The 17177-nt window shown below is 37.3% G+C and overlaps 1 protein-coding gene across 2 annotated transcripts in view; it reads right to left on the bottom strand.

The window, feature by feature from the left end:
* The window catches only part of VEZT (vezatin, adherens junctions transmembrane protein), a 50385-nt gene that overhangs the window by 4970 nt on the left and 28238 nt on the right, over positions 1–17177 (bottom strand). The window contains exons 6-10 of one of the 2 annotated variants that reach the window (XM_021390021.1): positions 13486–13635; positions 8975–9122; positions 7883–8214; positions 6877–7070; positions 765–865 (exon numbers count right to left, since the gene is read on the bottom strand). In XM_021390021.1, coding sequence (XP_021245696.1) covers positions 765–865; positions 6877–7070; positions 7883–8214; positions 8975–9122; positions 13486–13635 — 925 coding nt within the window. The remainder of the gene's footprint in view (positions 1–764; positions 866–6876; positions 7071–7882; positions 8215–8974; positions 9123–13485; positions 13636–17177) is intronic. The other variant, XM_021390100.1, reaches the window with a different exon arrangement.

Genomic DNA, 17177 nt, shown 5'->3' with positions numbered 1-17177 from the left:
TTATCAAGAGGATGCTAAGAATAGTGAACGCTGCCTCCAAATTTAACAATATTGGTTTACAAACATGAAAATATTTACGTTAGGATAGACAAATGGTGAAGTTACTAGTTCAAGCTCTTTGACATGGAGAAAATGCAGAGAGAAAACGAGTTAGGCTTATGAGAAGGAGAGCAAGAGACAGAAAAAAGTGCAGGTGTTCAATCTGCTTGTAGAATGTATATGCCACTCAGATTTGGGATAGATCAAACCTCTCCTGAGGACAGCCCAATCATTACACAGGACTTCCCCTAACATGAGGAAAGGACACAAAACTGTTCAGCACCACAGTCCGTTTTAGGTACCCAAAAATGCATAAATACTGGATACAGAATTATTTGTTCAGGAGCTTGTCCCTTGTAAAGCTGTGTCAGCATGCAAGAAGGAGTCAATTTTATACATTGCCTTTTAGCAATTCACACATTTTTCTATATTGTTCTTCACTGCTGCTGTTATTTTGTCAGTTATTTTTAATAAATAGTGAGTATAGAGTGAGTGTTAGTGCTCATTCCCCCTCTTCCAAGGATGGGGAATACTTCCCTATGGAACAGCAAATGGAAAATACATCAATTTCTTCCTTTCTTTGACAAGTCCATTTATGAAATGGCCCCTGCTACCTACTTGGCTTGCCTTAACAAGATGAGAGGGTCACTGCACAAGCAACTAAAAAAGGAATGGATATAGAAAATAAGCCCAATTTTTATTTTGAATGACCCTACTTTTTTTACCTGTTCTTCAGGGATTGGATCTCTGTCTTCTATGTATACAGTAGGCTGTATTAAAGGTACCGAAGTATGCTGTAAGTTGTCACAGGAGGCTTCAAGCTTGCCTTTAGGGGAAAGGAAAAAAAGGAATGAAGAAAAAAGAATTTTGGGTGTTCAATGATATTTTTGACTCACTCAGGCAAGGAAATGCTGTGTTAAAATAGCTAACACATTTAAGTGCTTTTTGATATAAGCTAGATCTCACAAAACTCACCTTGAAATATTTCAACTAACAGATCTCATGTTTTTAATGGACTTTGAAACCTGCAGCTGGCAGGAAAAAATCAGTAAAACCAGAAAACGGACTTGGTGCCTGAATTTCAAGACAGATGTAAAATATGTATGAAATTATATGCAAATCAGCTTCAAATAATTGGAAAATATTGGGAGAAATAATCAAGCAAAAATTCTAGAAAGCTACCTGGAAGGCAGCAAGGAAGTAAGTGACAGCCAGTGTGGGTTTGTTGAAAACAGATGTCAGATCATTCAAACTTCCTTTTCCAACATAGTAACAAGTCCTATAAATAGGAGCAAAATATTCCGCATTTTGTTTTCAAATTGGCTTTTGACAATGTGTCCCGGCACAGGCTAGAAGAAGCTGCTATCACATGCATCAAATGCTCTCTTTGATAAACAGCATAGTTACCATTTTCAGACAGGAACAATATATTTAGTGAGGATTTGTCCCAAGTCCAATGGTCTTCAATATTTCCATTGGGTGAAAAAAAAAGTATTTGAGCTCAATAAATCTCCTGACATTGTGATAATCTGCAAGGACACTGAAAAGCAGAATTAAAAAAAAACCTGGGAAATCAGTGATGCCCCAGGAAGAAGTGGATTTCAGATACAGAAGTTCAATGACAGCAGCTGTGACATTTTGTGCTTTTGAATAGTCAAATGCATAAATACATGCTGATGGACAGGGCAACACCACTGAGAAAAAGATCTGAGGAAGCCAGTCAATTATACCCTGCTGTAAGAAAGAAGCCAGACTACATATAAACAGCAGCATAGATTGTTAGACACAGGAAATTACTTTTCTGCTCTGCTTGGCACTGATCAGGCTGTGGATGGAACACAGTGCTCAGGCTGGGACTCCTCCATTCAGTGATACTGCACACCAGCTAAAGGGTGTCTAGAGAAAAACAATGGAAATGGTCAGAGGGCTAAATGAAGTACAGCCATTATAGAAGATTCAAAAGATATGGGGTTATGCGGAGAAGACAGAAATGTTATTAGCTGTCTTAAAAATGTAAGAGAAGGCTATAAGGAGGAAATGGATTTCCACTCCGGCTGGTCAAAAGCACTTTTTTTTTTTTTAATTACAGCAAGAGATATTCATACGGAGTATCAGAAATAACCTTCTACTGGTAAATGAGATTTGAGTGCTGGAACAGATGCCTGGAAATACTATATAATATCTCTATACAGATGTTCTTAAGAGCAGGTAAACAATACTTACATATGGTAAAAGTACAAATTTGCCATTGAGAAGGGAAATGGGCAAGACAAACTTGACAAACCCCATTCATCCTTACTTTCAATTTCTAATCTATACACTGAATACATGGAGACAGTATTCTTAAGATAGGCAGTTCACACTGACAATGACTCTAATGGCACTCAGTTACCTGGTTTTGGAAACAAGGAAAAACACATGATTCGTGAATCCCTAGTTGCTTGAGTTGAACTAAAGATTTGACGTTCCAGATGTATTTAAATGCAAAATGATAATTTAAAAGAAAGGTGAAGCATGAATTGAAATCTGACAGAAGTGGAAAACTGATGTCCACTGCACAACTGTGTCTTGGAATAAAAACATTTTAACAATTATAGCAACAATAAAAATATGCTGCTGAAGATATGAAAATGAATTTGGAAGTGTAATATGGAATTCATCAATGAAAAGCTTGGCTTCCCAAATCAGAAGAATAAAGCAGCTGCTCTAACGCGTACAGGCTGGCTGCTCTATTTGCCATCCATCTGGCAGGATAATGTTGCTAAGGAGATGCTTCAAGATCATGAATTCAGTGTTTTCACTAAAGCTGCTGTTGCTTTAGTCCCTCTCCAGTGGATCAACGGACTGCAAGACCAGGAGTTTGCAGCAGGGTACTATGGCTCTGCTTTTATATAAAATCTTAAAAAGCTGCATACATTTGCAAAGGTAGAGACAGTTTAAAAGGAAAAAAGGACGGAATTTAAACACTTTGAAGGCCATTATTTCAAATACTGCTAAAACACTACAACTAGCCATAAAGGTTATTCCAACCTCTACAAGTAACAGCAGATTATTATATGCTTAAATCGTTGAGGCTTCAAGTGGTAAATCAGTTTAGCGCGTGAAGGAAAACCATGAAAGGACACAGAGAAGTTGGCTGAAAATCCAGAATCAAATAATATTTAAAGTGAGTAAAGATCAATGTGTCTCCATAAATCTAACACTGCCCAATGCTTTTAAGTAGAGATAATTTCCCCTGAAGTTGCTAAAACACTGCTTCCTCTTAGGCTCTGTTCTCTATCTGACAAGATCAGTGACTAACAGAAGTGGTGTTAGAAACACTCCAAGTCCTGTAGACAAAGCAGTCAAATGACATTAATTACAGTAACCATAGACTCTAGTACACGCTTCTTTCATCATTCATGACAGGCTGATGGGAACATTTCATTGTTCAATTGGTTAGACCTAAAGGTTTTTGACTGAATTTAACAAAACAAGCGATTTAATACAGCTGCAAGAAATTTGCTTTGACATGCAATGACTTAGGGCAATAAGTACGCAATTCTTCAGATCCAGATGCTTACACAGAAAACAAAGATGTGCAAAACATGGACACTGTCCCGCACAACATCCTGGTTGCCAAGTTGGAGAAAAATTGATTTGATGGATGGATCACACATTGGATAAGGAACTGGCTGGATGGTCGCACTCAGAGAGTTGTGGTCAATGCCTCAATGTTCAAGTGGAGACCAGTGATGAGTGGCACTCCTCAGGGAGCATTACTGGGACTGGTGCTATTTAACATCTTTGTAGGCAACATGGACGCTTGCATTGAGTGCACTCCCAGAAAGTTTGTGGATGACACCAAGCTGAGTGGTGCAGCTGACATGCTAGAGGGAAGGGATGTCATCTAGAGGGACCTAGACAGGCTCAAGGTGGGCCCATGCCAACCTCATGCCAACTTCATGAAGTTCAGCAAGGCCAAGTGCAAGGTTCTACATCTGGATTGGGGCAATCCCAAGCACAACTAGGGCAGAGAATGGCTTGAGAGCAGCCCCGAGGAGACGGATTAGGGGGTGTCGGTTGATGAAAGACTCCATGTGAGCTGGCAATGTGTGCTCACAGCCCAGAAAGCCAAGTGTATGCTGGGTTGCATCAAGAGAATTGTGACCAGCAGGTGGAGGGAGGTGATTTTACCCCTCTATTCTACTCTTGCGAGACCTCACCTGGAGTACGGCGTCCAGTTCTGGGGCCCCAACACAAGAAAGACATTGAGCAGTTGAAGCAGGTCCAGAGGAGGGCCACAAAGATGATCAGAGGCCTGGAGCACCTTCCCTACAGGGACAGGATGAGAGAGTTGGGGCTCTTCAGCCTGGATAAGGCTCTGGGGGGGCCTTATAGTGGCCTTCCAGTACCTGAGGGTGGCCTATAGGAAAGCTGGGGAGGGACTTTTTAGAAAGGCATGTAGCAACAGGACGAGGGGAAATGGCTTTAAACTGTAAGAGGGTAGATTTAGGCTAGATACAAGGAAGAAATTCTCTAGTGTGAGGGCGGTGAGACACTGGAACAGGTTGCCCAGAGAGGCTGTGAATGCCCCCTCCCTGGAAGCATTTAAGGCCAGGCTGGATGGGGCTTTGAGCAACCTGGTCTAGAGGGAGATGTTCCTGCCTATAGGAGGAGTTGGAACTAGATCATCTTATGGGTCCCTTCCAACCCAAACCATTCTGTGACTCTATGAAAACTGCTTTAAAAAAATAAGTGCTATACAGCTACCTAGGATGCCACAACTAGGACTGACCACAGCTCAAAGCAGTTCTTTAGTAAACTTTAATACTGGACATGCTTTGCATTTATAGATGAAGTGAAAGGGAATGACTTTGTAATACTAAGCACAATTGAAAGTTACTGCTAAAAAATATTTAATACATACAGCTTTTAAGTTATGAAATATTTCCTCTCAAAACTGGGTCTAAGCCATTAACAACAGCTCCTTCTTCATCACTCTTTATAATTGATGCAATATTCCCACAGCTTTGCTAAACATCTACCGCACCAAAAGCGCCATTCATCCGCTCTGACTTGTACTATTAGGCTTTTAACAACAGCTTTTGTCAAAAAAATTCATTTGATTTTACATAATGGTGAACAAAGACAAAATAAAGATGTGCCTAGCTGTTATACTATTTCAGCAGGAATGTATCTTCTTTCAAAGAGCTTTCAGGAAATACTGAAAAAAAATCCCCACACATAATTCAATGAAGTAATTCACATAACCATGACTGACAGATGAGCTGCTAAGATGCACACAAAGAGATTAGAAGTTAGCAGAGGGGTTGGAGTCTATGATCTCCCAAGGTCCCTTGCAACCTTTGCAATTCTGTGATTCCGTAATGAGACTTGATTCCATGTACAGCTTGAAAAGTTCAACTCACAGAAGCTGAACTGCGTAGAAATACATTAGGAAAATCAAATGTAGTCAGATAAAAATAACATAATTTAAAGATAATTTAAAAGTAGTTTCTGGGGAGTGATTCAGTAAACTTGCTGCAAGTTAGAGATTCAAACCACACACACTGCCAGGCAAGTCACTGGAAAAAACTGAAAGTGAAGGCTCTTTAATAAAATTTCTCACATAATCCCTCTTCTCTAGATCACGCTCTAATTAATTTTTTACTGAATTTTAAAAGGAAGCAAATTTGAAGAACAGTGTCTGCTATGAAATTTATACATAAAGTAGAAATATAACTAAAATAACTAAAAATACTACAACCTGCAGTCTAGAAAGAATATTTAAGAAAAGAGGGGAAAAATGTATCTGTGGATCTGCTGGTTGTACAAGGTGCCAACAAAATACAGCAGGCTAACACATGAATGTATCAGACCATATCCTATATCCTCATAGGTTTTTAGACACAGCAGTGAGTGGGAATTTGTAAGGCTAGACTATGAGGCAAAGTACACAGCAAGTTTGTTATGCTATGTCTGGACATCTCCCGGCCCACAGCAGTATTCATCCATCTCCTGGATACCCCAGCCATACATAATTAAGAGCCTAGCTCACTACACATTTGGATTTCTGTAGGTAACTTGCTGATATATATCCCAGATCATAATTTTCCTATTATAGTCTCAGTAACTATCAGCATTATTCAGATGCTGGGCTGTGCCTTCCTAGGCCAGTAAAAAAGCTCCTGGGAAAAAGAAAGATCAGAAATTGTATGTTCAACTCCATGTCAAGAGAGTTTAAGCTCACTTCAGTTACTTCAGCTAAATGTGATTACAAAGGTAACAGCACGGATAATACAGTCACTAAGGCAAAACTTCGGGATGTGCTGTTCACATCAATTTTAAGCACATAGAAGATAAGCTCACTGTCTCTGAGAAAGCAGGTAAACAGGTGTTATACACTCTATAAATCAATTTAAAATGTTTCAGTAAATGTCACTATCAGGAAAGTTTCATGACAAGGTAATTGTCATTTCAACTACCTATCTAATTTTTACGCAATAGATAAAAGAAAATCTCAAAGATACTTCATAAAAATCCTACCCCTTCACACGGCATTCACCAGTTACAGTGAAAAAGCCACTACTGGTCTACACTTGGAAATGTACCATCCAAAACCACATGCCTAATAGACTGAGTTAGCTTGATTTATTTTTTTTTTTACTGAAACAAAAGCTTCAAGGTCATCACAATGAAGAAGTCTGACACACAGATAGCTTTTCAAAGAGTATGGTTTTAAAACTCTCTAGCTAAAATTCAGAAAATACAGGTAGAATGCAGTTTTTGATCCATTTGGGCATTCCAACTCTAAAGTGTATCCCACTAGATGCTAAATTAACCTCTCATATTTACCTTTTTTATTTGGATTTCTTCCACTCATTTTTTCCACCTGAGAAATGGCTTCTTCCCAGCAGCTGTTGCTTGCCTGCATATGAGGCTGAATAAACTTTAGTTTTTGTTCCAGAACCTGGCGGGCTTCTGTTGTTAACTCAGGTGTCTCCTTAGTGCTAACGAGTTTTTCAAGTTCATCCTCAAGAATTATTACCCTAAATAATAAAATGAACAAAAATAAACACAAATAAGTATTTGACTTCACAATTTCTTCAGGTATTTAATATCCTGTTATTTTCTTTAGCTTCTAAAGATCTAGTTTAGCCAACTCCCCAATAATGCTGCAGATTTTGACAAATAAGATCCATTTATCCACATCAAGATACACCATTCACTCATGATAGTAATTCTTACACATAAGATTAAAGGAATAGATAGTTTCAATTATTTCACCAGGCAGTGATTAAATTCTAAAAATATTTTCTAGATAGTTACTATGAGCCGAACTTTCTTATAAAGCATTTGGTATGCTACAAAATCAAGAAAAGGTAAGTATGTTTTCAGATTTTTTTTTAAGGGTCAGACAAAAACAAAGATAGAAATTAATGTACTGCTTAGCTTTGAATTTTCACTAGATATCGAAAGAATAATCTGGAAACAATATTGGATTCCCCACTGAACCAAGACTCTTTGACTCCACACTACATAAAGATATACCTAGATTCACAGAATGGCAGCTGAAAGTTCAGACACGGCAATGGGAACAGAGTGGGAATGTAAGTAGTGAAACAGAATCTTTCAAGTAGTCTTTAGATATATTGTCAAAAAACATCTTTTAAAGTAAACCTTGGAAAGAGACACTTGCAGTAAAATAAATAAAGAACAGAACAGGCCTGATATACTTGCAGTGACTGTAGGTATCTGCCTTTTTTGTTTGTAATATGGAATATAAACTGACAACCCAAAGAATTCAAGCCTGAAGCCTTCTTCCCACAGGCATAGTCTCTTAATTCATGTGTAAACTTACTCATTCAGCAATGCCTTGAGATGAAGCTGCAAACTGCGCACTACCGTTTGAAGGCTGTTCAACTCTCTCGACTTCTGTTTTGTTCTGGCTGGTCGTTCAAAACCTGACTGATGCTGAGTTTCGAAGTACCGATAAAACTCATAGCTTCTCTTGAGCTCCTCTAAGCAGGCAGCATGTGTATGAGGTAGGCCTTGAGTCACATCAGACAAGATATGATGAGGCAACCGTTCAGGGGAGATCAAGGGCTTGGGGGATGCATTGGCTGGGGAGAGGAGCAGTACCAGTCTCCTGAAGAATTCTGAACTCTGCCCTACCCAGAGCTGAAAGAGAACCTGTGAAACAGAGTAAGGTTACCTCCGTGCACCTGGAACACAGCCAGCCTCCAAAATAATGGTATAGATACAGAATGCAAAAAATAGTCCTCGGCCCATCATAGAAACACTGAAAAAATGAGAAAATCCACTGAATATTTTTGAAGGGTATCCCTGACCATGCAGAATTCAGTTCTTGTGAACCTCAGATGACCATTAATTCTCTGATGAAGTACATTATATGCAATTATGTTCAGGAACTTGTCAGAGACCTAAATTTTCATATTCTCATCAGGCAGTCTCATTATTTGCTATAATCTTCAAATACCCTACAGCTTAAAAAGAGCTGCCAAAATTCCAGTGGCAGCAAAGACATTTTTTCCTTTATAACATTAGGCTATAATTTCTACGATCTACTTAATAACTACTGCATTGGCCCACAACCAATCTTGAAACAGGAGTCTAATTGCACTCGACTTCAACAAAAACATTCTGCTTCTGTATAAAGCTGACTTAACTCCTTTCTTCAGCCAAAGAGAGAAATTTCATGAATGCCATAAAAGAGCTGTAAGACATGAATCACAACATTTTATATGGTACAAAAGAGATTAGACAAACTGGGAAGAAGCAAACGCACAACTTCACCTTCTTAGGATCTTCCACTTCGAATGAAATGAACAGTTTTCTTTGTTTAGAGAAGACAATTGGCTGTATGCACAACAACTGAAACAGATTCCCACGCTAAGCCTGCATGCATGTGTGTCCTTCTAGGAGCAATTACCTTGAGAGCAGGCAAGCTGAAGCCATCTGTGAGATTGTGTGCCTCCTCTTCAGATACCTGCTCTTCACTCAGTCCCAGACCCAGGTCCTTAAAGGGGACTACACAGATGTAGCTGGTCACATTGTCACTCTCCGAGTTCAGAGGGTAGGTTTAGCCAGAGTTAAGGTGGATAACAAAGCAACGTTTTCATTAAAAACATAAGGCAAAAAAAACCCCAAACGCCTAAGAAATGACATACAATCTCTGTTTAATTGAACCTAAATTTTATTTAATTGAACTTGCTATCTTTCTTCGCAGCATAGGTTTTAAAGGCTCAGAGGATAAGAGATAGAACACTGACTAAACTCCTACGCCTAAATGCAACTACCTAGAAAGAAACAAATGAAAGCAGATTGATGAAAAATCTCTGCGTTCCTTTCAAGTGAGGAAATTATCTTTAATCAGTAAATTCCCAATCAATTGCTCATGCCAGCCTCAACAGAGATTATTATAGCAGAGAGAAGATTAATGTTTTGATTTACAAACTGAATATTCTTATCTCTTGGGTCACATAAAGGCCATTAGAAGTACTTCTCTTCTATCCAACTAATACGTTTTCTGGGGAAACCTCAAGTTCTACTCGCTTTCACTCCCAAACTTTCCACCTGCTAAATTCCCTTAGGATTGTACTTGCAATAGTGCTCAAGAAAATGTTTACCACTTGAGTAGAAGCACAGTGCATAACGGGAAATTTTTGTGGCTCTGGAAACATCAGTACTAAGCGTTCAGGCTCTGAACAAACACAATTCTAACTAATTTCTCCTCGAAGTCCAGAAAGATACCTGTGAAGTGCTCTCCAGAAGTATGAATGTAGACGAAAATCTGCAATGCAAATGACATAGGAACACAGCATCTGCTGCTTCACATAAACATGGTGTCAGCGGGGTCAGCTAGACTAAATTAACCTGAAAGTGTGTCCAGCAGATGGAGCACAGTGACATAAACTCCACCAGAGACTGAAAAATCAGGTCAAAACACTTCAGGACCAATTATCTTGGAGACTAATCACATTCTGTGTTAATCTTCTTCTGCAACACCGTGAACATCTTAGAAAGCCTTTTGAACACGTGGATTTTCAAGTACTATCAAAGGGAATCTCTCAAACGGATAGTATGATGAAATGAGCCACTTGTTCATAGTACGTCTCAGCTAGGGATTCCCATTAAACTCCCACGCTGTCTCCTGCCATACCCTCTCACTTCCAATAATTTTTGTTAAAAATATAATGATGTTTCCTCAATGCACTTTGATCTAAAATATAAGTATTTTTCTTCACATTGTGAGATTAACTAAAAATATGCAAGTACAGTAAATAAACGTACCTTATTTAAATCCTTCTGTCTTTGCAAAAATACCTTATTTATGTTTAACTTACATTCCTTATTAGCTTAGGGCTAGAGAAGGCAAAGACACTTAATAACAAACTGTCGAATCCAGAGTAAAATATATGTACAGTGAATATCTAACCTCTGCCCAGAGGCTGATCATACTTATGAAGAAGCGGAAGTACTAATGCACCCATGTATATAACAATTTAATAGCAGTACTTTCCCATCTAAAGATCTAACAAGAGGGCCTCACAGTATTCCTAATAAATCCAAGATGCTCTGTTGTCTCATAAAATTCTGGAACCTGCTGGAAGGGATGAGCAAAGCATGTGATAAACTGGCTGGTCAACAACAACAAAGAAATCTAATTGAAAAATTCTCAAGCATCTTTTCTTGACCTTCCAGACCTTTCAGAAGCAGATTTCTGATTTAGGCTTTTACAACCCAAAGAGAGTACATCTAATTATTTATTTACTCTTAGCTTAAGGTTTTCTTGTGTGAGCTGTCTTTCCCAAGTGAAAAAGTATTCTTTCTAACATTTCATGATTAACTGAATTTCTTTTTCGAAGGAGAAGGAACAAAATTTAACTAGATTTAATAAAAGCAAATTTTCCTGAACTCAACGCATCTCAAATACATAGAATATGTTTTATCATCCATTTCACTATAATGAAATAACATTAAATTAAAAAATATAATAATCAGAATATCCCAAGTGGAAAGGGACCCACAAGGATCATCAAGTCCAACTCCTGGCTCCACACAGAACCACCCAAAAATCAAACCTATGACTGAGAGCGCTGTCCAAATGCTTGAACTCTGGCAGCTTGGTGCCCTGGGGGAGCCTGTGCCAGTGTCTGATCACCTCTAAATTTTTACACAACTCAGTAGAGTGTAGTGCAGAGGTTTCCTGCACTAGTAGTGACTGGTCTGCATCATATCCTGTAAACACCCAACCCAACATCTAGCTTAAGCTAAAATAAGGATATTGCAGTCAGCTATACCCTTGTTTTCCAGACTAATGGAGAAATACTCTTTTCTCCTCTATGGTTTTTTCTTCTTAGAGTTTGAACAACTCACTCTTCTTCATATGAAGAAATCACAGTAAGGATGACGTGAAAATGCTGAATAGTTTCTGCAAGTAAATAACTGTCAATTCACATGAAATGTAGAGAATCCATTTCATGATGGTCTCTACTACCATCTCATGATGGTCTCTTCTGGTCTCTACTGGTTCACTAAGTTTAACAAAACCACTCGATATAAGCTAAAGTATAATAGTATATTTTTTCTATTTTACATGGGAAAAAATTTTGATTAGGAAGATATTAATCTACTAAATTCACTGAAGGGAGCTAGAAAGTGGCATACTAGCCACAAGCAAACACTGGCAAACTTATCGCCTTACTGAAGTGAGTAATGATAACGTATCAGGTTTATGCAATTTATATTGCATATTTGTATTTAAACAGTAAACCTGTGAATCAAGATTTTTAATTCTCTGTAACAACTTCATTAATCAGATCTCCCTCTTACTCATTTGAGATATGCATTACCATTACCATCACTAAGCTTTGATCCTTAGTATGTTAGCTGAGAAGACTCAAATTCTATTGTCCTGGAGACTAAGGTGCATTTCAAATATTGAATTTCTACTGGAAGATGTTTCAAGCAAAAAAAATAACCCCAAACAAACAAACCAAACAAAGAAAAAGCAAAACACCTGTTCAATCACAGGATACAAACTAATATCCAGTAAAACACACAAAAAATTGTTTACTTAGATAGTATTACGTTTAACTGGGAAAAAGTATATATGTATATTTATAAAATATTATTCCTAATGTTGAATATTTTGTATGCATCTCTAATATACTATTTCTTCCTCGAAGAAAAGTATTTTATTTTGCTGTTCAACAGTACTACTAGACTCAGTCCTTTCACAATACTCAGAAAAGGCGACTTTTAAAAACAGCTAATCATTAGTTCATACTCAGATAATCTAAAGGTGATAAAGTTGAGAATATACTCTGATTCTGTGCAAAGCAGAGCTTACCAGAAAGAATCATAAAAAACAGAACTGGAATGTCATTTCCATACTTTGGATGGAAACAACCTTCCTTTAATTTATCAACATTCCTTTCTTTCAATTTATGACATTACTCCTTTATTTACTACCTTAAAGCTGTTCTTACATGAGCTGGTGGGGGAGAATCACTTACCCACCTTCCTCACGTTTATATTCCTAGCTTTCCGTTTTCATGCACTGTGGATTTGTTCAAGTGTGAATCTCAGCTCCCATACCACCACTGTTTTTTCCACTACATTCGGCATACATAATGCTTCTATACAATGCTTCTCTTTTTGTTTGTCAAGAATTTATACACATACAGTTCCAATCTATTTTTGACCATTTATTTCTGCTGGCATTACTACAGAGATATTTGCATGATAATTTGGTATAATCTAACTTCCACCTTAAAAATCTTTCAAATACAGATACAAATGTTTTTCAGATCAGAAACATACTTGCTTTTTTTTTTTTTTTTTTTTCTTCAATACAGTCTGAAAGCATTGCCTTTTCCTACACAGTACAACAAAGAATCTTGAATTGCTGAGGAGATACAGATGATGATCCAGATTTGATTTTGTGAAGTAAGTGTTATAGTTTGATCTGGAATAGAAACTCCTCACTCTTAAATGTGTTTTTTGTCTTATGAATGTAATAAGAGTTTCACTCAGCTTGTTTGAAACAGGAAAACAACTTACCTTTGAACAAGGAGACAAGGAGTGAAAGGGCATATCGTTCAGAGGAAAGGTTATTTTTGTGTGAGGAAAAAAGATGGCTTAGGAGTAATCATAAAACAGTACTTACATCAAAGGGATAGCCATCAATAATTGCGGCAATGTTTTCAATACGTAGGATCTTATCTCACACTGCACAGTGCAAAAAAAAAATATATGTTGACTATACCAAATCAAGCATAAGACAAAATTTACTATGCTACCTTTTTTTTCTTTTGTTTAAATACATAATTAGATACTGTAAGTTTCTAGTCATGCCAGCTCTAAACATCAGCATGAATACAGGTAGAAAACATTAATACAATATCTGAACGGAAGGGGTTTTTCCAAAAAGGATATTTTTTCAGCATGTATAGAGTAGCCAGTCTTGAAGCTCGGAAGTTGGCTCTGACAGATCGATAGACGGCTTTCCGGAGACCAATAAGATGCTGACTAGGATGTTGTCCAGCTTTATTAAGTGGGCAAGCGGCACTGACCCTGTCAAGCAAACTTGAAAAGTAAAATGTGATACAACTGTACAGATGTCCTAAAGTATTTTTAAAAGATAGTACATCAGTTTTCTTATTCTATCACTTAAAAAACTTTTTCAAATTGCTCAGTAACTATGACACACACACACACACACACACACACAAAGAAATTCATCACATCAGTGAATTATCTAGTCAAAAATTTAGTTAAGCAGCCAGGATCCCCCTGTAGGCATCCTGATTCCATTCTCACCTGAGCCACAGTAAAATTCCTGAGGACATTTGTCTTCTCCAAAGTGTTCCAAAAGAACACAGTAAATGTAGGCAGGCCACAACATTATCTGCTATAAAACTATCACAAGCCCATTGTAAATTCGCATATATTTAACATCTACCTCTTTGCACGCAAATTTGCTCTTCAAATACTTACTATAGAAAAATGTGCTACTATTTACTGTTTTTCATGGAAAACACTATTTTTGATCAAACTCCCTGCAGAATTCTCTAGGTCAACAGAAATGTTATGTAAGTGGTGAAATAGCTTTTATCAATCATGCAATGAATGACAGCAGTGTTTTGTGGAAGTCAGACAGGTAAATACATGAAATGTATGCAACTGTATAAAGCATATTTGAAAATACATTTTGTTATCCATATGTTCAGATGAATATACGACTTAAAAGACACCATTTGCTTATTAGACTATACTTCAAAATGTCTTTAGAACTATAAGAAATTGCCTAACCTGGAAATAAATTGGATAATGAACTGAGTAAATGTTAAATATATCTGTAGAGTCTTAAGACATATAGTCTGATGCCAAACCTATGGCTACAACACTGAAAATGGCCTAGGTGGACACTCCATCTTCTCTATTTGCTGTCACTGCATTTAGTAGAACCAGCTCAGGAATGCACATGGTGTGGTCATCAAGACTGACAGATGGTTAAGGGACTTGAAGCCTGCTTCTGCTCTCACCTTACTAAGAGCAAAGTGATGAGTTCATTTCGTATCTGTAACACAGGACATGCCAATCTCTAATGTTTTCCTAACTTGTGAAGATAACAATTAGAAACGTTCAAGGATAAACTCTTGTATCAGTTTGTAGTCTCAAGCCCTGGGTGAACTGTCAGAAGCGGGCCCTAGGAGAAGAGTAAGACTATTCTACTAGTAAAAACTATTCTCTAGTAAAAAAAGAGAAAGAAACTTATGTTCCACTACAGCAATGTAAGCATCTCCAGCTTCTGCAAAGAAGTAGTACAGCACAACTCATGTACTGTGTGTACTGCCAGTATTCAGCGAAACAATTTGTACTGCTTCTTGGGAGGCTTGTTTTAGTGCTTGTTTTTTTATGGACTAATTCTTTATTCCAGTAATGCTAATATAACTAGCTATAAATTTCTATATGACAGGCATGCCATATCTCAAGCTTCCTAGGTTTTCATTTATCTTCTACATACTTTAATTGAACTTACAATATGTTATCAGCTTTGGCTATCAGCCACAAATAGCAAAAAATTTAAAAAAGGTTAAAAGTGAATTTGCTCTTCTCTACTGCTCCAAATTCACTTTCCTTGTAAAGAACTATTATTTATTTCTCCATTACTTTCACAAATCAAGTTTGAAGTGGAATCTCTCCTTTAACAAAACCTGTATATAGACTTAAACAAAAAACTATTACTGCACTCCAACAAGAAAGCAGTTCTACAGGGATGCTATATACAGCAATATACACTCATAGAGTTTGATTCTAGTTGAAAATGTAGAAAGGTAGTACTTTGGAAGAAAGTTAATTATATTAGTGACTGACAAAAAATAACAACTTGCTTTTTATTGCTGCAGCCTTTCATTGCAAATCCCTACAGTTTTAATTTTATAATTTTATAATGAACATCCTTTCATTAGCCAGGAGAAAATCCAGGCTGCAACTCGTCATCAAGTTTCATTTGTCTAATTGCAATAGGGGCAGAAATACTGCTGTTCTGCCTGAGCAGAGCACTTTCCTACATTGGCTACATAATTTCTAAAATCCAAATTACACTGGCAAGATCTTGAGCATCTCTGCATCACAGAACTTTTACCATGCAGGCTTATAAGCCAATAGAGTTATTAAACTCTTCTGAAGTCCATTCTGAAAATAGAATATTCCATGGCTTTTGAAGAGCAGATAATATAAGAAAGACATTACAGGGTCTTTTTTTTTTTTTCCTTAAGTGGCTACTGTGGTTTTTTTAGGTGGGATGGGAACAAAGTGGAAACAACATTTGAATCAATTGAACATACAGCAGTCACTACCACACAGTAGTGAACCAGTGAAACAATGAAGAACTGACCAAAATCTCATCAAGAATAATTTAACACTTACAGGAACAGCCAAATATCAATTAACAAGGAGTCAAAGAGAGTAGAATAAAGCAAAGCCATAAAGTGTATGTAAATTACCTATGGGAACATAGCAATGGATGCTGCAACACAGAGAAAAAAACAGCTGTGGAACACAAGGACCTGGGGCTTGCAGAGTTCAGCTAAATACAGTTAGTCAAAATCTGGACTCAGCATTATTTAATTGTCAGCTTCATTATCTTTCATTCGTAACATAATTAATGCATAGTCCACACTGTGCTAAGCTAGCAGCATATTCAAAGTGCAGCATATGTATCAAGCCACAGGATGCTCTGCTACCCAGTTAAAATTCCATTCCTTTAAAGATATAAAACAATACATGAAGATACTTATTAACTTTCCAGGTGCAACCATTTCTACTGCCTTAAGACTCTCCTGAAACAAGCACTAAGACTTTGACAAGGTTACTACTGGAGAACACATCCAACTTGGTTCTGCTAAGATTCATTGTAGCAAAATATACCAAAGAAAGGGTTAGCTAGTTTTTTGGATCACATATAAAGCATTACATCAAGCAAAGAACTTCACTGTGCTCTGCGCAGCAGCATCTCTTACACATGTGGGCACTGGAGAGGACACTGGAGTTCAAACTTCCTCCAGACTAAATCAACCCAAAACCTGTATGACTCTGACTTCTTCATACTGAGTAATTATTCTGATGAGAATGCTGACACAGCATTTTCCTATTTCATCCATACTATAAAATTGTTTGAAAAGCTTGCCAGATTTTTAAGTAAAGGAGCTATGAGATCAAGCACTAGCTTAAAGATCGGTCTGTTTTTTGTTAATCTGTTATCTAAGATATGCAGTAAAAGAACAAGAAACCAGCAATTTTTAATGTTGACCACAAGTTCACTTGCTTAAACTTAGGAAAAAATCCAAATGTTCTTCTCATTTGTTATTTGGACAAGCCCTAATAATAATTTCTTTTAAGAACTCATCTGCAAAGATAAGACTGTCTAATGCTTAGCTATATACTTCTTCAGAAAACAAAACAAACAAAAAACACAGCTAGGCAGACTGAAGACATGCTTATGCATTCCTAAGGGAGAATAAAACATTTAGCTAAGTATATCGAAGGTATCTCAAACTCAAAAATTAATTCAAAATGCAAAGTCTACACTTTAAAGCTTGCATGTAACAACATGTGCCTGCAAG

The sequence above is a fragment of the Numida meleagris genome, chromosome 1 (assembly GCF_002078875.1).
Source record: "Numida meleagris isolate 19003 breed g44 Domestic line chromosome 1, NumMel1.0, whole genome shotgun sequence".
NCBI classification, from domain to species: domain Eukaryota; kingdom Metazoa; phylum Chordata; class Aves; order Galliformes; family Numididae; genus Numida; species Numida meleagris.
The sequence above is the reverse complement of the archived record's forward strand: the minus strand, read 5'-3'. Positions and strand labels throughout refer to the sequence as shown.